General features: G+C 35.7%; 1 protein-coding gene across 18 annotated transcripts in view; it reads right to left on the reverse strand.

Moving 5' to 3' along the window:
- Positions 1-24,586, reverse strand: part of PTPRD (protein tyrosine phosphatase receptor type D) — a 368,346-nt gene that overhangs the window by 26,098 nt on the left and 317,662 nt on the right. For all 18 annotated transcript variants that reach the window (XM_071579825.1, XM_071579819.1, XM_071579818.1 and 15 more), the window contains 2 exons: positions 10,511-10,630; positions 9,809-9,963 (listed from right to left, as the gene is read on the reverse strand). In XM_071579825.1, the coding sequence (XP_071435926.1) occupies positions 9,809-9,963; positions 10,511-10,630 (275 nt within the window). The remainder of the gene's footprint in view (positions 1-9,808; positions 9,964-10,510; positions 10,631-24,586) is intronic.

Raw genomic sequence — 24,586 nt, forward strand, 5'->3', positions numbered from 1 at the left:
GATAATGACTGTTTTGGATCTCCATCTCAGAATGTCTCCTCCTTTTCAATAGAAAACTGATATATTTAGAAGATACATTCACAGGATGAGACAAATGTGGTGTTTCCATGTCTAGATCTGGTTTAAACTGAAATGATTGCAATATGGCATATGAATGCAGTGAGATGTTACACAGTAGGAAACAGAGAAATACAAAATGATGGCTTTTCTGATGAGGTCACTAGAAGACTAGCCCTGTTTTCTTAAAACAAGCAGTGAAAAGATTAAATACCCTCTTTAGTATCTCTGCCAGTAGCTCGTCCACAGCTGAAGCGCTTGGCCACTGGTACTCATTACAATGTTTCTTAAGCTCTGCAGTCTTTATATCAACATGAATTCTCTGTAGTAGAAAATCAGGTTGTGAGAGGTTAATACCACTAAGCATTTCACATTTCTTAATCACAACTTGTCATTTATAGGTTAGACAGTATTCTCTTTCTTCTTTTTTCTCAGGATTTCGAAGTTATGAGCAAAAATCATGGAAGTTATAATGAAAATAATGGAAGTTTTGGTGTAGAATTTTCAAAGTAAATGAGCTGTAAAATGAACTTGGATAGTACTATGATATTTTCTAAATATTAAAAACTACTTTTAAAAATCAGGTGACAAAAAAAGTCAGCATTATAATGCAGGATTCACTTGGAAAAGCAGTCACTGACAAAATCTGATAACAAGTGATGAGACCCTGAAGTAAGTCTATAAAAGTATGAAAAATGAAGAAAGATTAATATTCAGGGCAGAATACTGATTGGAAAGCCTCCATGAAAAGATAACAGGACTATTTTTAAGCTGCATTTTACTTCTAGAGACATGGGGAGAGGATTTAAAGAGACTTTCAGGCTGATTACTTTAGATAAAAATACAGCCTGTTCAGAGTTAGCCAAACATGCCGGGTAGTCAAGTTGATGCAATGCATTCCAGTATACTCTGTGTCCACGGATATTCTGGAATTTAATGTAGGTACAGCTGGGAAATCTCAGAGATACCCCTTTCCAGAATTCAGCTATTGGGTTATAAAAATATTTTCACATTTCCTGCAGATGGCTGAATTCTTTTCTTCACTCGTAATTTTAATTCAGAATTCATTATGGACAGCTGCTGGCTCTGATAGAACCTAATTGCTCTTTTACTTGACTCAGCTGCAAGCAGTCAGATTTCCTTTTCCTTTGTAGAGTATATTATATATAAACATGGGCGGGGAGAAAAATAACCAATTAACTAAATACATATGGATAAAATGATTCACTAAAAGTGGTGATCAAATAACGTATCAAACGACAGCTTAGGTCAAAGGAAATTACAGGCCTTGTAGAACATGATAATATATATATGGAAGTAATTATCAGCACTAACATATTTGTAATTTGAGACAACACATGGAAAAGGCATTGCCTTTATTAAAAAAAATTTACAGAAAATTATTACATTTTCATAAGGGGCAGGTTATTTCACTGAATGAAAAGTCATCAGTCTCCAGCAGACTTGCTCAACTGAAACCATTTGTTTGCCAAATCGAAGTCGGGCCTCAGTACGTCCACTGGGCAACTTGGCAAGAAAATGTGGCATAATTATGAAACTATTTTTTGCTGCCTTACCTCTTATTAAAAATAGAAATTAAAAACCAACCAAACAACCAAACTGGGGAATAGTTATTGTTACTCAGGCTATCAAAAAAGGGTATGTCACAAAGGAGGAACCAGAGACAGTCAGCAAAAAGACTAGGAATGTGAGGATTCCTTCCCACCTCCTTCCACATGACAAGTACTGGAATGGGTTAGAATATTTTGCTGTCCCAGTTTGCTATGATGAATGAACACAAAGGAAAGTGGTAGACATGTAAAACATGAAACAGCATTAAATAATACATTTTTTCTCCTTTTATCCGAAGATATTTAGTGAAATGAAGGGACATATGTTTAAATTAAGAGTATATAGGTATCTTCTAACATTATGAGTGAAACTACTTAGGCAAGGGAAAATGGTCAAAAATAAGTAATACTGCCTGGGTAAATTTTCTTTTAAATGTGTGTACAATCATGGACATGAACAAAAAAGTATCCATCAGTTTCTTTAGGTAGTTAAAGAAATAAAGGGGAAATAATAGAAATTCTCACAAAGCACAGCTGAACTAGTCACTAACTACTTGCTACTAGAGAGGAAAACTTTACTGAAATATTGTTGACATTGGAGTTTTGTACTTTCCCTGAAATTTCTGACATTTGCCATTGTCAGAGACAGGATAATGGCCTAGATAGACCACTGATTCTATCTAGTAATAGCATTTCCTATGTTCCTTTACGCATTTCTGACTGCTACTGGAAACAAATCTTACCCTATGCAGTCACAGCAGCTTTTTAGGATTTCAAAAGATAATCCAACCCTAAGTCACACCAGCGGGGGGTATAATCCCCTGAACCACAGGCTAAGTGTCAACCAAAAATGGCTTTATACACATATGACTGATTTAATCAAAGAGACCAACAAGTAGGTGTTTTTCATTATTTGAACTTGCATGAAGAAATACTGCTATTATTCATATATTTTTGAATTTTAGTAATATTTCCAGTAACGCTTTCTGAGTTTTAATGCTCACAAACAATGGAAGCATATACTGTACATACAGCAACTTCAGTCCAGATTTTACGAAACACTTCTTTGCTGACAGAACTGGTTTCTAACTTGAAAGTGGATCAGCATCAGTTTGCTCTGTTTTTGACAACTCATGGATGATTTCTAAACAATATAGCATAGTATTTTCCTAACAGCAACAACAAAAATATAAAACCAAAAATAAACCAAAAAAGCCCTATCAAGGTATCCTAGCCAATTTTAAGTGCCTCTCCACACTGTCACATTAACTGTGGTATGGTAATTCTTGTCATGTTCATACTTCCAGGTTTTCATATCTATATGAAGTATCTAAATTTAAGGTAAATAAGAGCTAATATGACCCAGACTGCTGTTAAGTTAAAGGGGGCTAAGCTGGGGAGGGTAACTGGCATTTTTACAATCAAGATCATCCTAAATAATGACACTCAAATTTCATACACAGAAAGAAAATCCAGCATTACCACTCCATCACTGGATTTATCAACATACAGATGGGGACTCTGCTTTTTGGCTGTATAATTGCATGAACATAGCCCAGTAATTGAGAGCTCTTGCATGTTCAGCATAAAACAGCCAACGTCTTCAACAGTGAAGCTTCCAGAATTTAAATTTTCACAACCTTAAAAGTTTTTATGGTGAGACTATAAAGGCAAGACCCACCTCCTGTCCATCTGTGATGCCAAACATTACACAATTATAAAGTAGTGTCTTGTTATACCAATGTCTTCCATCTAGACTTTATGAACTTTTCTTCTAGACTTTCTCTTTTTTACAGCAGATTCTACAATTCCAATAACTAAATGAAGGCAGAGAAACCATGTAAAAGAATCCCACCCAACTTCCTTAAACAGAGATCAAGCTCCCAAGGTATTAAACTCTGCAAGCCTTGACACCTTGTTCTTAGTAACATATGTGTTGTAATGAAATAATTTCTAAGAATAAAGTTATGCACAGAAATGAAATACCTCACAGTCAGTTACTCTGATTGCATGGTCAGAGTAACTGAGACTATATGGAATACAATGAAAAACATGGTCGTTTATTCATTGCTATATTTTTATATTAAGAGGAACTAAATATCCTAAGCAGAATCACCAACTATACATTTTTTTACAATAGCTTTACACCTATCTGCTTTTTATTCCTGAACAGTAACTTTCAGGAAAAAAATTATTAATGAAATATACAGTGATGCACTGCTAACAGCTGGAGAGAAAATAGTGTTATGGTGCTTTTGAATATGGATGAAACCCAGTACAGTTTAATATACAGTAGCATCTCAATAATTTCTGGATAAAGACATATGAGCAAAGAAGACAAAGTTTAGAATAGTTTTGACATTAAAATATTTTTCATACTAAAATGCTTTTACTATCTTTTCCTCTTTCGAGCTTTCAACTGTCCACAGAAGTTAGTAAAGGTCCTGAGTTGCTCTCAGGATAGGGAAAGAGAAGGGATGAGGAAATTTTAGCATTTTTCAATCTTACTTGAGAGATTTCTGAATACGAAGTGGGAAGATTCCCTCCCCTCCCTCCCCCCCCCCAGCTGTGAAAAAGGATAGGCAGTCATCTGCAATCTACTCACTGCACGGATTAGAAAATGAGCACTTGTAAGGCCTATGGCTAAAGCAGTAAGGAGGTTCAAATGATACAGAGGTGAAGGGAAATAATCCACTGGAAAATCACTGCCTTTGACCAAAATTTCTTCTCTTAAAAGTCATCTTTTTGGTCCACAAACATTGATCAAATATTAGTTAAGTATTCTACTTTATGAAACAGAATATCATATTGTGTTGTGTTGTATTTTTGAAAATTATCTTGTTTTTCACTGTGCTAATTGGCTGTTAGTATAGCTAGACACAGATTAAAACAGTCAAATTCCTCCAAACATTCAAGTTTTTCTGTTTGCAATAGCAGAATTAACAGTACCTGCCAAAACTTCACAAAGTGTGTTAAAGACATGCCTCCTTGGTGCCTGTATTAAAAAGATAGATTCAAACATATGGGATTCCACTAATATGTTAAGCTTTTAGGTAGTGCTACTGAACCAGCTAATAAAGTTTATGTGATGTTTTGAAAACACAGTGGCATAAAACTCTAAACACCCTCTGGTGCTATTTTATTGTGATCTGATTAGCACCTGCTTGCCTGCACTAATCCGACTTCAAACAAAAACGTGTGCTTTCCCTGCTATCATTAGAGGACACATTACAGTCACACCAAAGCAGAATCCTAGGGTTTTAGACTGCATTTTTTCATTAAACAAACAATTTTGTTATAGATCAGCTCTGCAAATGAGGGCAAGTCATGCAGAGACACCAGCAGGATTGAGACATTACTCAACTTCTGTGCAAAGGGACTGAACGAGTTTCTTAAAATCTAACAGCCTGTAAATGAATAAAGCATCTACGTGCATGGAGTATTTCAACCACCATGGAAAAATCTTAGACAAGTTACTCTAAATAAGCCAAATCAATATTTGAACACATTGTGGAAAGTACCTACAAATAGGATTAGACAGTTAAATTCCATTTGTGGAGGTAGTCCTTCCGAAATACCTGATTACATAAATACAAATTCTGCATTTAGATTAGACCTTGATGTTTCCTTTGATGCTCTATAATTCTTTCAGCAATGATCTATGTATTCTTCACAAAAATAATGTACCATTAAATATATTTTAGCTATCTTTTCTACTTGAAAACCTGCTGACTTTTCTTCACAAGTCTTCTGGTTTTGGCTGGGGTAGAAAAAATTTTTTTCACAGCATTCTTGCCTATGTTTCAGCACATGGTATGGCCCAAGGAAGCTGGGGCGTATTGAAAGTTGGCAGGGGACACAGCTGGGACAGGTAACTAAACTGACCAAAACTGGATATCCCATACCATATGACATCATGCCCAGGATATAAAGCTGGGACGAAGGAGAAAGAAGAGGACACATTTGGAGTGATGGTGTTTGTCTTCCCAAGTAACCTTGACATGGGATTGGGCTCTGGCCTCCTGGGGATGGCTGAATATCTCCCTGCCCATGGGACGCAGTGAATTAATTCCTTCTTTTGCTTTGCTTGCATGCAAAGCTTTTACTTTCTGTATTAAGCAGTTTTTATCTCCACCCACAAGTTTTCAAACTTTTATGCTTCTGATTCTCTCCCCAGTCCAGCTGGTGGGGGCTTGGCTACTCTGGCCTTGGCTGCTGGCTGGGGTTAAACCACAGCAACAAGAGCTTTGACTGGTAGAATGTACTTATGAAGTTGTCAGCATGGTTTTGACTTCTATATTAGATTCAAATTCAGTACTGTACAGGCACTCAAACCGTTATCAAAAGTAAATGTTTAAATGACATGCAAAGATGTCTGCTGCATGTACATTAATAATAAATAATTACCAATTTTTTTGAAATTCTGATCATATAATTCTGTAGTTTTCTGTGCTTTCATCATACAGCATTTATAACAAAGATTTCCATTTGCATTTGTTTATATGCATTTATCAGAACTTGTCTTAATAAGTCTAGTAATTTTGAATGGCAATACTTACATCCTCAGTTAATTTCACCAGGACTATGCATTATTTTTCCTATCAGTGTTATGTGAATAGAGGGAATTCAAATATTTACAGGGTGGTTTCTCCAGCTATCAGTTGTTTTCAGTTCAGACTTTTTCCCACTAAGCACTCTGTAAGTTATTAAATAAATTCTTCACACACTCAACAACCATTGCCTTGGACAGGACATTAAACTAGCTTACCAGCTACGGAGACTTTGATACAAATTAGTCTGGGGCCACACTTGTGAAGCGAGTCTGAACTACAGTCTCCAGCTCTATAGGATATATAGCAGTATCCCAAAACCATGAAGCAAATGAGAAAAACCCCCTAAACCCCTAACATGAAATGTACTGAAAGACAACTGCTGGTCAGTATTAAGACAGATGTGTAGAATGCATCAAGGAAAAGCTTGGGCTAAACCTTTCATGTAGAATACCTACTTATAAAACAGAATAAATAGGGGTTACTCTCTAGGGATCAAAAGACAGATAGCTGGCTGTTCTATTTATTCCTCACCTAGAGAGGGTGAGGAATAACTTCTCCCTTTACTTAGTTGCCTAAAAGTTTTTATTTTTAGTTTTATATTGTTTAAAAGTTGGTAGAAAAGTGCATCCACAGATTCTTCATACCTCCTCTTTATTTTTTATCAAATGCATTTTGAAAAGTAACCCCAGTTGTGTTTATGTTATTAAATTTCCTGAGCTCTGAGAGTTTGTTAGGCACCGGAAGAAATATAAAAAGAAGGTAAAAGTGATGTCTGAGATGGCTTACACTTGTCACTATGAATCCAATGTTCCTGCTAAGAACTAAACTCAGATTACTTCTTTAATAAGATATCATGGAAAAGACTGACAATATAGTCTTGTACTATATTTCTTGGCTCTAGCTGGGAAAGTTTTAAATACTTTTTAAATCTGGATGATGAAATGGGGAAATATAATGAAAAGGGACTTAAGGGCTCCTAAACACAAAATGGGAGACAGTGACAGACAAGATACAGAACAAGGACAGAGGAAAATTAAAAAATGTTGCAAAGGCAGACTAGGAGCCAGCAAAGGAAGAAATGGAAAGCAAGAAATTTGTCAAGAACAGATAAAATATCTCAGTGGAAAATGGTGACTTGTAGAGGGCAGTAAAAGGTTATGCATGCCAAAAATTCATAGGAGAATGCTACCATTAGAATGACAATCTTACTTCAGAGAATGTAGTAAGAACAGCAGAAACATATTTCATATTGAAATGGTTCGGCAATATGATATAAACAGTGAAATGAGTTTGAGAAAATAGTGAAATTGAAGCACAGAAATAGAATATAATTAGAGGGGTCCACAGAATAAATATCAGTCCAGACACTGGAGATAAAAAAAATTGAAAAATTGTGAAATGATTGACAATGACAAGCAAAGAAAAGAGTGCAAAGAGAAACTTAAAAAGTGAGCAAAAGAGAGCTGAAAAAAATCCAGAAAGCACATTCTAAGAGGAAAAATAGATAACACACAAAACTTGCTTATTTTTTGTTTCAACATAAGATTATTTTTTTGTGAGCTTGAAATGAATTGTTTATTCATGTCGAGTACTTTAATTTCAATACAAAAGGGAAGGATTTTCATGTTGCTATATGATAAGATATGTAAGACGTATCTTCTAGCATAAAAATATTGTGGTAATGCTCTATTGTTCCTCTTTTGATTTTTTTAAGCCAATATAATAACCATAGAATCACAGAATATCCTGACTTGGAAGGGACATACAAGGATTGCCCAAGTCCAACTCCTGGCCCTGCACAGGATGGCCCCAAGAAAATAATGTTAAATTTGAAATGATATGGCAATGCAAATCTCAGAATATAATGTTGCTACAATATGCCTGAAAAGTAACATTCAAACTAACATTACAACTGTGAGAAATACACTTTAGTAACTTACTCTTGTTAGTCTATCAGTTAGACATCATATTAATTTGATGAGTTAAATAGTACATTCATAAACATTGGCCTGCCCACATCACTTGAATGTCCAGCCACATAAAACTGTTAATTGCAGAGATACAAACTTTACATTTCTCAGAAACCTGGTTTCATTAGTTCTGCCCATAGACAAGAATTAGGAGTGGGATTTAAAAAGCTTCCTAAAATAATAGGATATACGAAAGTCTCCTTCCTAGAAGGTTATGTTGTATGAAGTGACTGAAATCTGAATGTTACAAGTAACTATACATAAGGCAAAAAGCTTATGTATAGCAGATTATGCATACTGTATTGATACATAAACCAATAGAAATTTGGGGAAAAAAGTCTCTTGACAAATGTCAAACCATACTACTTAAACCAAGAACCACTTTCAACGAAATTTGCATGCATAATTCACGACAAAGGAAAAATGGCCTTGTACTTCATCAGTACCACTGACTGATAATAGGCACCAAATTTTATTTCATCTTATACAATGACTAGCCATATGACTCTTAAGAACTAATTAAATTTGCCTATTTTTTGCATTGAGAGAACTTATACAATTACAAAAACTTAAAAGCCTTCCCAGAACATGAGGGTAAATTTCTTCTCTGGTTTTTATTTAGCGTTTTTGATTTAGAACATAGCATCTTCACTGCTTAGGACCTGTGGTGTTATGTTAAATATGGATCAAGCTGAAGAAATTATAGCTGAGACACTCCTAACCTTGCTGTTTCAATAAACATTAAATACCTGTCTTCCATGTTCTCTGGTATTTTCTAATGAGTCTCTGCCTTTCAATATTGAAGGTTGCTTTTTTTTGTTTTTCTTTGACTTTTATTTTCCCATCTCATTTACAGCAGATTCTTTCAATTACTTTAGAAGTGTTCAAATTACCAGATTCCATGATTGGCTTACCAATATGTAAGAAGTTAGAACTAGTGGTGGTATGTTGTAATCCCCAGTTTCTAGATGACAAGAACAAGATTTCCAAAGAATCTCTGTCTCTTCTTCTTCATTTTTCTTACTCCCAAAACATTAGGAGTAGCTGACGTTTTTCTCTTGAGAGTTTATTAATTCATACCTTATAAAGCCTGAAGAGGTTTGCTACTCTGCAAAAAAGGCATGGAGCACTAATTTCCCTGGAACTCAGCTACATCCTTTGTATTTTCAGCACCTCCAAGTCCCAAACAGAGAATTTAACCTCGAATACAAATTTAGGTTCCTACTTATTTTCAATAAAAGTTCCCATTTATCTTTCTTAATTTCTTAATTCTCATGTTTATTACTTTCACACACAATATAATTTCAAAAACTCAAAACTGCTTTCTTCAATACTCAGATTCTTAAGCCAACACTGTCCTCTTTATTTTCATGCCATGTTCTGAATGCTGTAGATACATTTATATTCTTCCTGCAGACATTCTTCCTCAGGATCTTTAGATGTCCTAAAATTAAATTAATCTTCCACAGACCAAATAAAATTCTTCCAGCCTACCCAAGCTGGCAGTGCCATACTCATGTCCTTGATTTGCAATGCAACCATCTTTTTCTTTGACAGAGCTAGAAGCCTCTTTGAAAGAAAATATTGTTTTCTTCTACAACAAAACAAAAAGCAGTAATCTTGACATAAGGTGCTTTGAAAAATAATCTGAGCTTACCTGCAATGTACAACCATAGGTCCAGCATCAGGTGGGTTGCATGTCTTGACTCGTCGCAGGAAAGCTAAGAACGGTGTTGGATGTTCTGGGACACCATGATCAGGCCAGGCAGTAAACTGGAATTGCCTCACTTCCCTTTTCTCACTTGAACCATTCTGTGAAATTTAAGATTTTCATAACAAAACTGCCATTGAGATGATATTAGCACTTTTCAATGAAACAGTTGCAGAAACATATATACCAGTTAAAATTATTTAAATCGTATTTGGGGTCAGTGAGAACCAGAACTCAGACTATGGAGGAAAATCCAAATTACGGGATTCAAACAAAATAATAGCTTTAACTACACCGCATAGTTGTGTATCACAGGTGTCAGAGCTTTAGTTAGAATTCAATTAAATGGTTTTTCATGGTGAGAGCTCTGTACAAAACTTCACGTTATAAGGAAAATGCACTCTGTAGAAGAAGTCTCATTTTTCAGTTCTGCTAGTAGGAAACAAGGGAGAAGAGTGGAAGGAGGGGAAGAGGAGAAAAGAAGTGAGGAAATAAGGGAAACAGGCAGGCAGGGAAGGCATGACGCAAAAGTAAGGAGGGCAAGATGGCAAAAGGAGAATGATAGGAAGGAAGAGAAGGGACGGGAGGGAAAAAATTGCCAATCTTCTAATTTAAAAGTAGATTGTAACTATATGTAAGTATATATACCTTGTAAAGTGCAAATGTACGAACACAGTACGTTGCCAATTCAACAGTGTCTAAAAGGGTCACTTGGATTAGTCCGTAAGTTTCTGTGCCTCTGCTTGGCCAGTATTGATCGCACTTCACCTGTAGTGAAAAGATATGTAATCATTTAATACATTTAATATGGATATTCATTACATATCTGAGTGTATGTCACCATAGGTTTTAAAAGTATTGGAGTTAGAATGGTCAACAACTGCTAAGGATCCAATACAAGAAATTTATTTTATCATCCACAACAATTACTTTTCTAGTAGTAGCTCTTACAATGTTTTCTTCCATAAAGGTTATTTTTAATTTCACTGAGACAGATAATTGAGAAATACTAATAGGCAAAGGGACACTAAAATAAAAAAAAAGTTATAGCAGCTTAAAATTTGACCTGTATCTTCAGCACCTTGCCTTTCACAGTTCAGAATTTAATAACAGTAGTAATCCTCTCAAGGTAGATGGAATTTTTTTTTAATATTTGCCACAGTTTACATTAGTCCCTAAACATTCATGCTATTCCTTGGATATTATTATTTAGTATGCCTAGCAATATCTCAGTAAAAACCTGAATTTTTCAGAGAAATAATTTCAGTATACCGATACATGCAAGGGCAGCAGCAACTACTAAATACCTTGTGAGAAAAGAAAATTTCCTTCTCAGATCAGTGTTATCAAGCATGTAACAAAATCTGTTCACAGGCATTTAAAAACATTGTTTGGTGGAGAGGTAACTTAAAAAACTTTAAAAGACACAGGATATTTCATTCAGAGAAAAATTCATTTCAAAACACCACAGTTTAGATTAGAAAATTTGATAATTCTGTATAAGATGATACATCATTTTTTATCATCATTGCTAACGCTCAATAATCTGTTTCAGTTATAAATGGTATTTAGAGTGAAAGGTATTGTGAAAATAAACATGCTGAAAACCTAAACCAATCAGAAAATGGCAGTATGAGGGTAATATAATTGCAAATATTTTTCAGTGGCTGAGAGGTGAAACTGAGACAGTCAATCTCCGTTCTATTTATAACCATATGCTTTTATCTATTAGGCTTGCACACATTACAGAAAAGAAGTCTAAACTGAGTCCAACATCAACACATTGCTTTTGTTTAATAAATATCTTCATTAATCACTCTAAGCAAAACTCACACCAAATTAAATGAGAATACCCAAAATGAAAGAAAAAAATAGAAGCAAAGCAGAATATTGCACAGTATTTCCAAGTAAAAATTAAAGTGAATTATCATGCTAATCCACGAGAAAAAATGATTCTTTCCCCAAAACAGAAAACTAGGATATGCATCTTTAAACACATCTGCTCTCCAGGTGTGTTTTTCTGCACAGCATTTATTCAAAATAAAGACTTAGTATGCTTTCAAACACCCCAGTCCCAAATAGCTTTTGCTCACAGATAATTTTATTTTGAGCCTCACAGGTCACAGATCACCAACAGTTCACAAATCACAGACTGAGAATGAATAATCTAGATAAAGAGAAAAAATTCTAGCCAGTGAAGCAGGTGATGAGAATTCATTAGTAGCAAAAAAAACTGAAACAGTTTTCTTGCAGGAAATGGTAGTTTAATTCACAGATAAGAAATTGCAAGAAAGTAACTAAAAAGTTTATTGATACTGCAGTATCAAATGGGATTAATAACACTAAAAATCTCTTATTAATAGGATGTAATTACTTCCTTGTGTCATTTACTGAAACACTGAATGAGTAAGTATGGCAAATACTCCATGAATATCCGTAATTTAATTGCAAGATTCCTGATAATAAAGGAAGCCACCTTGGTATTTGTAAATCAAACAGAAAGGTATACTTTCAATTGAGACATTTCAATATTGTTATAGTAAATGTAGTGTCACTTTGCCATTAATATAGAAACAGTGTAACATGTCTATATTTGCTACCTGTATTTTAAACAAAATGTAGTGTATTATTAATTCCATTGAATGACAGAATTTATCATGTTAAATGTTGATACATAATAGCTGCATTTTGTAATCTTAGAAACTAGAGGTTTAGTATAAACCTCTGATTAAACCTCTTTTACTTGAATGTTTTATTTTTTTAATTAATAAAAATGGTAGAACAATTCATGAGCTTTTAATTATAATAAGAAATAAATGTCTGGTTATGCCTTTGCATGCCTAAATACAAAGTTCTCTTCTTTAACTTGCAGTTCTCATGCATAAATTGTATGCTCATAGAAATAGTGCCAGCTTCCAGACAGCATTCTTGAAAAATTAAACAGCTTGCAGTTTGCAAACAACAAAAATTAACCACTTGAAAAGGGCAGAAAATACTTGTTTTATTCTTATTTTGCACAGTAATCCAATGTTAAGCACATATGCAGAAGCCTGTAGAAAATTGCTCCTTCTCATTTAGGCTGTGAGAAAATAAATGTGCCTGCTCCTTTTGGTGTAGATTTTGTTTGGTGTTTTTTGTTTATTTTTATTGTTTATCTAACAAACTTTAATCATGGTATAATTTTTCTAAAATACTTTCTGTGAGACCCAGCTGATGTAGAGGACTGCTGCTGCAAGCGTTCATTAGGTATTCTCTAAGAAATAGACTTTGTAGACCAGTGTACATATTATTTGAATGATGAAACTGATGAAAATAGCGATCAATTTTTTTAGGAAAAAAACAAACTATTTCAGATTCATGTGGAACTGACCTTCTGGAAGAGCACATGAAGCGTAAGTTGATTGAACTGCATCTTTTATCCCTTTTATCCATTGATTTTTCTCAGAACAAGAGGGTCTTCTTCAGAAATGTAGCCTTATGTACCTCCTACACTCTTTTGCTCTGTGATAATAAACCTTACATTCCCAATACTAATAACAATTTAGAGTCCAATTTATCTTTATGAGAGATCAGAACAATGTTTTCTATTGGTTTTCACTGGCAGCAGAGAACCAAATAACAGAAGTTAATTGGTAAGCTATTACTTTCTTAGAGTTTTTCTTAAATGTCTTAAGATGCCAGTTTTCAGCACTTAGAATCATAGAATCAGTTGGGTAGGAAGAGACTTCTGAGATCATGAAGTCCAACCCTTAATCCAACCCCACTCTGATTACTAGATCATGGCACTCAGGGCTACATCCAGTCTCATCTTAAAAAAATCCAGGGTTGGGGAAGCCACCACCTCTCTGGGCAGGCCATTCAATGCCTGAGTACTCTCTCTGGAAAGAATTTTTTTTCTGATAGCCAACCTGAACTTCCCCTGGCAGAGCTTAAGCCTGTGCCCCCTTGTCCTATTGCTGAGTGCCTGGGAGAAGAGACCAACCCCCACCTGGCCAGAACTTCCCTTCAGGTAGTTCAAGACAGTGATGAGGTCACCTCTGAGCCTCCTCAAGGCTAAACAACCCCAGCTCCCTCAGTCTCTCCTCATAGGGCTTGTGCTCCAGTCCCTTCACCAGCCTTGTTGCTCTTCTCTGGACTTGCTCCAGCACCTCAATATCCTTTCTGAACTGAGGGGCCCAGAACTGAACACAGTACTCAAGGTGTGGCCTCACCAACGCAGAGTACAGGGGAAGGATCATTTCCCTGGTCCTGCTGGCCATACTATTTTGATACAGGACAGGATCCCACTGGCCTTCTTGGCCACCTGGGCACACTGTTGGCTCATGTTGAGCTTCCTGTCAATTAGTACCCCCAGGTCCCTTTCTGCCTGGCTGCTCTCCAGCCACTCTGTGCCCAGCCTGTAGCGCTGCAGGGGGTTGTTGTGACCAAAGTGCAGGACCCGGCACTTGGTCTTATTGAACTTCATCCCATTGGAATCAGCCCATCTCTCAAGTCTATCCAGATCCCTCTGCAGAGCCCTCTTGCCTTCCAGCAGGTCGACACTCCCTCCCAACTTGGTGTCATCAGCAAATTTGCTGATGATGGACTCAATCCCCTCATCTAAATCATCAATAAAGATGTTCAAAAGGACTGGACACAACACTGACCCCTGGGGAACACCATTAGTGGTCGGCTGCCAGCTGGATGCAGCATTGTTCACCAGCACCTCTGAGCCTGGCCCTCCAGCCAGCTCTTGAGCCAGCAGAGAGTACACTTTTCCAAGCCATGGGCTGCCAGCTTTTCCAGGAGTATATGTTGTTATACCTTCTCTTTCTTGCAGAGTGTCTTTTAGAGTATTTTTAGAGTAATACACTTTGTATTAATTGGGGAGTGGAAGGTTATTTCTTCCTATATATATATAACTTGTGTAAGTGTGTGTTATATTGCAGTTTTCTCTTACTTTCCTCTTTTCTGTATAAATACATATAGTTAGTTTCAGCATAAATCTAGTTTTATGCTGAGGTTTTTTTTCCTTTCCCTCATTTTTTCCCCTTGGCTGGCTGGGGGGAGAGGAACACTTTTCACTCTGTCTTGGACAGTTGGCACTTTGTTTGCTCAACCCAAGACACCCTCCTAACCCCATGCTGGCTGGGTCTGAGCCCTTGTCCATACTGAACGTGCTGTGTGATTGCACTCAGGATGAACTGCTCCATAACCCTGCCAGGCACCAAGGTCAGGCTGACAGGCCTGTAGTTGCCACTTAAAGTGGGAGAGTTTACATATTATATATTTTCTTTAGAAAAAGATTCTCAACTCCTCTGAGTAATCCAAAATTTAATTCTAAATACCAAAAAGTCAATTTTGAAATTATTTGCCAAATGTGCTTTTGCTTTATCTCTTTGATTTGTGTTTATTTTTTCTGTAGTAAGGGCAATTTTTTCCTTACCTGTACATTGCTTGGAAAAAAAAATCAATGTGGCAAGATATGTGATGATAACACAAGTCCTCCCCAGAAATACAACTAGAGTGTTCACTTATTTTTACAGTTATTTGGTAATACACTTTTTGTGAATTTCGCAGTCTTCACCTTTCTCGTATCCATGTAGCTCCTAGTTCCAATTGTTGATCTTTTTTCTACCAAGACTATATTCACCTGCACCCAGTGGGAGCTTTTCTGTGTCACTAACTGTACACAAGAACAGCTTTCACCAGAAATTATCTGATGTTCTCTTCCTGTCACGAAAGATGGAAAGATGAATGAAACAGACATATGAATGTGAAATAAGTCACTGGTGATTTAAAATAATGGTTTTTATAGAGAAATTAAATTACAAGTAATGATAAGCATACTAATACTACTTTCAGTAACTCATGATGATAGGTTGCACACTGCCAAAACTATTTTATCTGAGATCAGAGCAGCTCTTCAAAGACTACTAAATATATCTTTTTAAGTACCATAGTAGTAGATATAACTAGAATACAGAACTAATGATATGCACATTCTCTTAACCTGGCCCATAAGCATATGCATATTTTCTTTGCCTAGATTTCTTTCATTCAGACCATGCGAATCTGTGCTCTTCGTGGAAATACGAACATTCGCTGAAAGCAACACTGCAAGAAAATGTAAATACTTCCTTTTCCATTAAAAAAGAGACTCTTGAGACCTTTTCAGACTTGACAGTTTTAGGTAGCTACAGCATTCCTAAGAACATTCATGGACATTCACACTTCAACAAGTCACAGACACTATTGAACGTGCTGCTATGCATGAACAGAGCTGAAGGAACCGTATTTCTATATGAACATATGAATACAAAGATTCCTGACATTCAAGGGTAGAGAAATAATTTTCCAGTATCAAGTTCCATCATTCAGGCTGAAGAGCCCCTTCAGGTCATTTTTAACACACGAATCAGCTGTTACAGGCCATTTCGAATTATAAGGACAAGACACAGATCACAAAAGAGAAGCAAACTAGTAACAGGCAGATTGATATAGCACATTTCTTGCTGTAAGAACAACTAAGCTAAATCTGGAATATGAAATAACAGTAGTATGTAAGAAAATTCTTGCTCTGGTTTTCCTTAATAAAACTTTTGAAAGCAAAATTTTCTATAATATTTTCAGATGATTGTCCTTCAAAAACAAAGTATCTATACAATGGTTTTGAATGATGATGATGATGATGATGATGATGATGATGATAATAATGAAATGCAATAAAAAAGGTAGTGAGAGTTTGTGATGGAAATTGCTTTAGACATTTCAGCCAACGTTCTGTCTCCAAACAGCCATTACTCCAAAGCCATTTTCTATTCTGCAACAACACCTTGCCATGTAAAGATTAGGCTGATTTGAGTCTAAAGATCATAGATACTGACAATAGTATATGAGATCAGAATACAAAGATTAAAAAAAATTAGAATACAGGCATACATTTTTAGATCTTATTTGAAAAAGATTTGCTCTAGTGTCACTCCTTGACTTCAGTGAAATTCTAAATGACAGATGAAAATAGAAACTCTTAGGCAGCAGTAAGGCAGACAAGAAAACTTTAAAGTTTTAGATTTTGATCTTAATTACAGTAGCCTCAGAAAAAAAGTTCCAAACAGGATTTGGAAGCAAGATGAATGAACTGTAGGTTAATCAGTTCATAAAAAACTTTAGTTCTCTACTAAGTCTTTTAATCTACGCTCATTACACCCTCACTTTCTGAAACTTCTGATATGATTAGTAGGCTAACAGTTAATATTGAAAGATAATTGATAATTAAAATGATTACACTCAAATTGTTTTCATTCTGATCCTTACAGAAGTATGCAGTATTGGTTATTAAAACAAAAGGAAATAAATATTAAAAGGAATCTTGGGATTGTTTAAAAGTGTTCTCTATCTCATTTTTCCTCTTCATCTATACAAGCAAAGAGTAGTTCAAAACTATATTGCTGATATCAAGGTAAGCTGCCCTTTTTTGAGCTCTTCCTAACAGCAGCAAATACAGGGTGTTAGTGAATTCATTTGAAGGATGAGTCTGTCAAACAGTTAAGTTCAACAAGATTTTCCAAAAAGGTCTTGAAAAGGTTTATATTAATGGACTGACTGCAGTAATGGATGTCTTACCTCAAGCATAAAGCAAATGAACTAAGCAAATAAAGTGAAATTTCAGAGCTAGAATATGGTTTTTATTAAGACACTTGCTATAAGTGTGCCTAGGAGAAGGAAAATGGTATTTTTTTAGAAAAGTACCAGTTTAACCCTAAGAGCTAAGGGAAACCACTTTATTTATGAACATAGAATAATATCACCAAAAAAAATGGCTGGTTGCCTTGAAAAATAATTTTGGCAGTACCAGGTATTGCCATACCATTCAGATAAGAATCAGGTATAAATAGTTCTTGAAAGCTTATAGTGGAAGCGACTGCACAAAATATCCCAGAAAGTTTGCTGCATTAATGACATTACATTTTGGAAGTCCTTTAATAATTCAATATAAAACACCTTTTCTGCAAGGTTTATTTCTTCCTTCTAAAGCCCCACAGGCAGGGAAAACTGCTGATTGACATGAAATAAAATTTTTAGAGCCTCTCACATGCTGGAAGACTTTGATGTTTTCCTTCACTCTACTATTAACTCTAAAAACTATGGACATGCCAATCTCACCCTCGATCTCGTCAGATCTCAGAAGCTGAGCAGGGACAGCCCCAGTTAGTACTTGGATGGGAGACCTCCTGGCAATACTGAGGGCTGTAGGTTCCACTCCTGAGAACTTCACTGTCACTGTCCAAGCTCGCTCGGCCATGGCAGATGAACCTCAGGAGCAAAGGGTGGAGCCAGTTCTGCGCACGCTGAGCCTCACCTAAAATATCCATTGCGCAGGCTGGAAGGGCACACCCACGTGGGGAGAGCCCTTCCCAAATCTGTGTTCACGAAGTCTAACCATGATGATTAACTATAAACCAAATCAAAATCTTCTTGATTTTCCTCATACATAATTTCTCCAACTTCTGATAATTATTGTTTTCTTTTGGATTCTTTGTAATTTAATCTGTTCACTTGAGGCATTCATTCTGTATGTCTTCAACTTGAAATATATATAAGCTGAAAACTAGACTTTCAGCATATGTAGTGGTGTTACAGCAATTCTTACACAAAAAACCCACAACCCTGCTCATATTATGGCATTTCAACAGCTATTCTGCTGGGTGATACAGTAGTCTGAGTTTTAACTGAGGCACCTTGGCACAATACTTCCACCTGAATTGTGCCTAGAAAAAGAAACTAAGCTTTATTGGATTAGATTCTTACATGAATTAAGCACCTATGACTGACTGCATTTCAATAAGAAACAAGCACATACTTGCCCCTGTGCCTCTGAGAATCCTTCCATAATCAACAGTCATTTGGTTGAGTTCTACAATTCTGACACAGCAACTGGGGACTCCACCTTGTATAATGATGTAGGAATTCTTGGACTGTGTTCATGGCACTCTGTTACAGTAAAAAAAACAGTACAAACCTACACATTGTTATTTTTATTTTTGTAAATCTGGTGAACACATGGTGCACTTGAAATTGTGTTTCTCTTTTTTTTTTGTCTGTGCCAATTCTCTCATTCATTCTTTGACTCATATTTTAAAATGCTGAGAGCACTAAAGAACTGAAATAAATTTCTCATAGTGTATTATTGATACAGAAGTTATTGGTTTGCCATTACAATTAGGGAGTGAACAATGAAAAGACTGCACATTTAATTTCTCTTTAGTAAAATAGTAAAATTCAGTATGAAGCAATGCTATATGCAACATATTCTATTTGCTAATATGTCTGTTGGCTGATGTGTTAATTTGTCACTTATCAGATAAAGAAGTGTATTTTTTTAGGCATTGCTAAAATTTCTATTATATTTCACAACTTTAAAAAACCCAGTACATTTTTACACACCTGTGCTGACTAGTCTGAAACATTAGTGAAGTTTTTCTGCACAAATCAATTACATTTTGTCTAAATACAATAGAATACAGGTTCTCTTGGGAGCATACTGATATATGCTGTAGTGAACTGTTAAGTGCACCTATTGATGACTTCTCTACTTATATTATAGTGAAGATGTCTTATTACTTTTTTATTGATGTGGCATTTTGACAGGTATTACCCATCAAAACATACTTAGAAGGAAAGATCTGAAATATGCTCTGAAAGCTCTGCACAACAAATGCAAAACTACATCAAAATCACACAAAACTGTGCTGCACAGACTGTATGTGTCTGAAAGATCTACATGCATTTTATACAGACATGAAAATCATGTCCTTAGTTTTCTTTGCTTATTACTTACTTTTGTGTCTATACTATTGCTTTGTCTTAGCTGTGATGTCAGGTACATTACATATCAGTGTCTACTCTGGCATCAACAAATGGATTAATGAAAAATGTTAGTACCTTGTACATTTGGAGTAGAAGAATATAGGGCTCTTTCCACACATGCCTTTATGTTTTTCTTGCCTATATCAAGACTTAGAAATCTTTGGTAGCCAGCAGTTTGTTTCAAACAGTCCCACGGTAAAATTTACACTTTCCACTGAACTTACTTAACACATTGGGAGTTTTGTACCAGTTGCTGGGGTATTATACTAGCTGAATCTGACTAAAGCTTACCTGATTTAATCTATTATATACTCCTTCAAAAAACCCAACCAAACCCACTAAACAAAACAAATCTTTATCCTTATTTTACTCCATCTTCAAGACACATATCTCGATCTACTTGGTATTTCTACTGTCATCCAATCTCCATTTTCCTTACACATAGAATTGTCTATAATCTATAAAAAATTTACTTGAAATACTCAGACAGAGTGTTCTGATTTGAGGAGATTCAGACCTGTTGCTTGACACTTGGAAGAACAGAAGTTCCTATTTAGCATTTCAGCAATATCAGAAAAAATCCATCTGCTTTTTTTCGTCACAGTGCAAGCTCATCTGACTTTCTCAAGTATAAGTGACCAGCTGAGAGAAGCCCAGGACTCTTACCTATCCTTTGATGTTCTTACGGAACAGATAAAGGACCCATTCAAGGAGTCCCTTCTGCATCAATGATGAACTAAATCTGAGATAGGATACACGACTTTTATACTGGGCTTCTTTCAACCTCCCCCTTTCCAATGGAAACTCAGAATTCAAGATGTTAAACTTTGACAAACCAATATGATTATTCTATGCTTATGTTTTTAATATATTTTGGCTTGTAATATTGATGATGAAAACTATTTCCTGACAGTCAAATGAATGTTTGGACCAGGCTAACAAAATGCCACAAATTTAGTTTCCTCATGCATTCACTTAGTCATTAGTAAACTTGAATAAAACTCATAGTTATCACTATGAAAACAAAAGCCTTCCTCATCAGTAAAGAATTTCAGAATTTGGCTCATATTTAGATAACTGATAGTGTCATTATACTGTCATTTAGCTTTGATCTGATTGGGGTTTTTTTTGACAGAGGATTTTAACCCTAGGCACTGGGGCCCCAATATAGAAAATATTGTAAAGAGGTTAAGGAGAGAGTTAAGTATTTTCTATAAGTTCCCAGACAACACAGCAAGTATATTCCAAACACAAAGAAAAGAAGGTAAGGATTGAATTCACTTTTAAGTGAACAATCTACAACACTATTCTACCCTGAAAAAGGAGGCAGGACTAAATGTTTCCTGTTGGAGGCAATATTATCTTTTGCTATAAAAAGAGATTCTTCACCTGATCACTCATATAATTCACTTCAGCACATGAGTCCTCAGAGCATTCAATTAAGAGGATCTAAAAAAATCTAATCTAGACTGCTGCAGGCAGAGGGGAAGACAAAGAAGTGGGGAAGAAAGGTATCACACATTAAAGCTTTACATGCTTTATATATTTCCTTAGTGTAACACAAAATTGCTTTTCTTAATCTCTTGCAACCTTCAATAATGTTCTTTTATTTCATGAAGATTAAACTCACATATGTGACAAATATGCTACCAACACTGTTCCATGCACTACCAGCATGTATAATCCTTTTTGATACAAATTATGCCCATAGTAGCTGAAGGATGGGACTGACTTTCTCTCTCTAGTCTGGTTTAGGTCAAGTGAAATTCAGCTGATGGCATTTAATATGAAACCAATAAGTGTGAAAGGTTGTAAGTGAAAGATCTTCTCTTTTCCCGCAGTTTTCTGATAGCAAACAAGTGAATAATGAATTCATTGTAACATCTTCATTTGATCTACTCAGCTGTAAAATATTAACATTCTCAAAGCTGAAGTTACTCAGACATTTAACACATGCTAATGAACCAACTTTGCTTCTGCAGATGCAATTAAAATCCTCATCTTTATCTATGCAGTCTGGGTTAAAAAAGGTGATACTAGGCTGCAGGACTGCATAATGAAAAAAAAGCCAGCTAAACACAAATGATGACATGGAGATGGAAGGCTGACAATCCCAGAGAGAAACAATTTTGCCTTGCGGCAGAAATAATGATCAGGCTGCCAAGACACAAAAATAATCAAAGTGGAATCAAAGGAAAAAGAGAAACAAAATTAGTAAAAATTTTAATCTCTAATGATACGTAACAGTGTTTATGTTTCATGTTTGAAATCTCACTTGTTTTCTTTCTGCTATAAAATTATGCTATAGAAAAATAGTATCACAAGAAAAAACCCAGTAAAATGTCATCATGCAACACAGGGATTTCCACTGCTGCCTCACCATCAATACCATTAATTACATTACATGTACCTACTGTATTAGGAGAAGAGGTAACTGGTATTCACAGAGCTGCAGACTCTGAGACTGGAGGTGAATTATGCTGGATAGCTGGAATGCTCTACACTGAGTGCATCAAACTCACCCTATGAACCCAGAATGAGCTAAATTATGCACGAAAAATATGCAAACACATAAACACTGAATGGACAAGCAACCCACTGACTAGATTGTCTGGTTTCTCACTTCACTTAGGGAAAGTATTGCTTCTGAATGCTAATCACTTCTGGAGGTGATTACCATTCTTATCAAGTGAGTTTTTAGGGTGCAGTCAGCAAAGGCTACAGTTAGTTTAAAACTCTACTAGGCAATTATTGGAGAGAATGAGCAGAATTTCATTTAGTTACATCAACACATCTTCCTAGATCATGGCTGTCTATGGTCTGCAGTATTAAGGTAAACTTTCAAATACTTAGGTACACCTTCTGCAATGGGTTGTTTATTAGGATCAGATATTTTCTTTGCACTACTTTCAACAAGTAATTAGTGAAGAAGTGTGAAAAAACTAATTTGCTTAATTCCAAACGACAGGCATTTGCAGTTCCTAGACTAGACAAGGCCTGTAGAAGAAAGATAAAATTAAATATTCCGCTAAACTATGCTCTGTTACGCACTAATTGCCATCAAGTACGTAAAGGCAGTGGTGTCAATGCAGGTTGAAGTTACATGTGGAAAATGATTCTATAATTAGAATGGTATACATTACTTGAACTGCAAAAGGCCTGCTCTATTTATAGAAGAGATGGAATGGGTAAAAGAATAAATATATGTGCTCTGATAATCCTCCAGAAAAGGGATGACTGCTGCCAAGAGGTTCAAGTTATGTAATCACTGAAATTTTATGTATCCAACGATATACAAAAGACATCGATACCAACACAGCACAGCATTGGGCTTTACAGTGCACTCCACCCTGTTCCAAGCTTACACATGCAATAACATTTTGTTTTGAAATGGAGCACATCCATGAATTACTGAAATCCAGTATTAACTAATATCCAGTCACCTTCATAAGATACTTTTAACCGATTTTAAACTTTTCTGGGTGAGAAATCTCCTCTCCTCCTTACTCTTTCTCTCTTTTTGAACTGTTCTTGATCCTCTACATTTATGGCATTTTTAACATGTTGCACAGTACCTTAAATACATTAGCTTTTTGTACCTTCCACCTGCAATCCTGCAGCCTGCTTCCCATTTGCAGCATACCTCAGAATTCCTATAGCATACATGTGACATTCTTGTTCTTTATTCATCTGGACTTGAAAACCCTGGTACTGTTATGGCAGATTCCCAAGGGAATTGTTTACCTATGCTGTTAGAACCACTGCTTCTTTCTTCCCCTTTCTGACTTCTACATTTGGTTGAAGTTTCTGGTTAACACTATATAACTCGTTAATGAGCTTGCAGAAAGCTCAGCAATGAACCAGCTGTGTAGCACTTTTCCTAGTCAATGTACCCAGCAACAGTAACAGCAACATGAGCAGGAATAACCCATGAGGAGTGTGACTACATCCTGACACAAAATACAGTTATTGTGGAAAAAAGTAGGATGGGGGAACTCCCTGCTCTACTGGAAAGCATTCTGAGGGCTGAATACTCTTTTCTCTTCCTGACTGGCTTCTTAAGAGGGTTTTCCTCTTTTCTTTTTGTCACCACCGTTCTCTTCTGCTTCTCTCTTTTTTCTTTTTCCCCTTTCACTCCCTTCTCTCCAGCAACATTCACTGTTAGAAGTGATGAATGTCCCCAAATATGGATCCAGAAATAAATCTTCATACAACACACAGTGGTTTGCTACTACTCTTTCCACATCACTTTCCTTATCATAAAACAATCAAACAAACAGACAAACAAACTCCCAAATATTTTCCTTTATCAATATTACACCTTTTACTGTAACACTCCTAATAATGTATCTTTGTGCTACTACTAGAACACTATTCTTATGTTTTAGTGCTTTTTTTCCTAATTTTACTTTGCTCTGCAGAATTTAATTTGAAATATCCCAGATAATTTTGTATTCTATTACTGCATATACTGTTGTAGTTTTCCTAGCAACCCATATGTGCAAAAAAAAAATTCTTATGTTTCTTAAGAAAATACAAATCCTCACTGATCTTAAACAATGCTAGATCTCTACCATATAAAACAGAAAATTGAATGCTGTTGATACACATTACCTTCCTCATAAAAGGATGATAAAATCATATTCTTTTTACTACAAATGAAGTAACATTTTTGGTCACCTCCTAGTATTTCCAGTATGATTAAAACAGAAAAAAAACCCATACCAGTGTTGAAGAAATTTCAATTTTTCCAGAGTATAACAAAAAATACTAAGTAAGTGGCATGACTTGGTAGTTTCACAGTGAACTAAGACTTCCTCTATAAGTGATTTTCATAATATAGATACTTTTAACTGGAGGTAACCTAAAAAAAAA

Source organism: Pithys albifrons, chromosome Z, assembly GCF_047495875.1.
Source record: "Pithys albifrons albifrons isolate INPA30051 chromosome Z, PitAlb_v1, whole genome shotgun sequence".
Taxonomy (NCBI): Eukaryota; Metazoa; Chordata; class Aves; order Passeriformes; family Thamnophilidae; genus Pithys; species Pithys albifrons.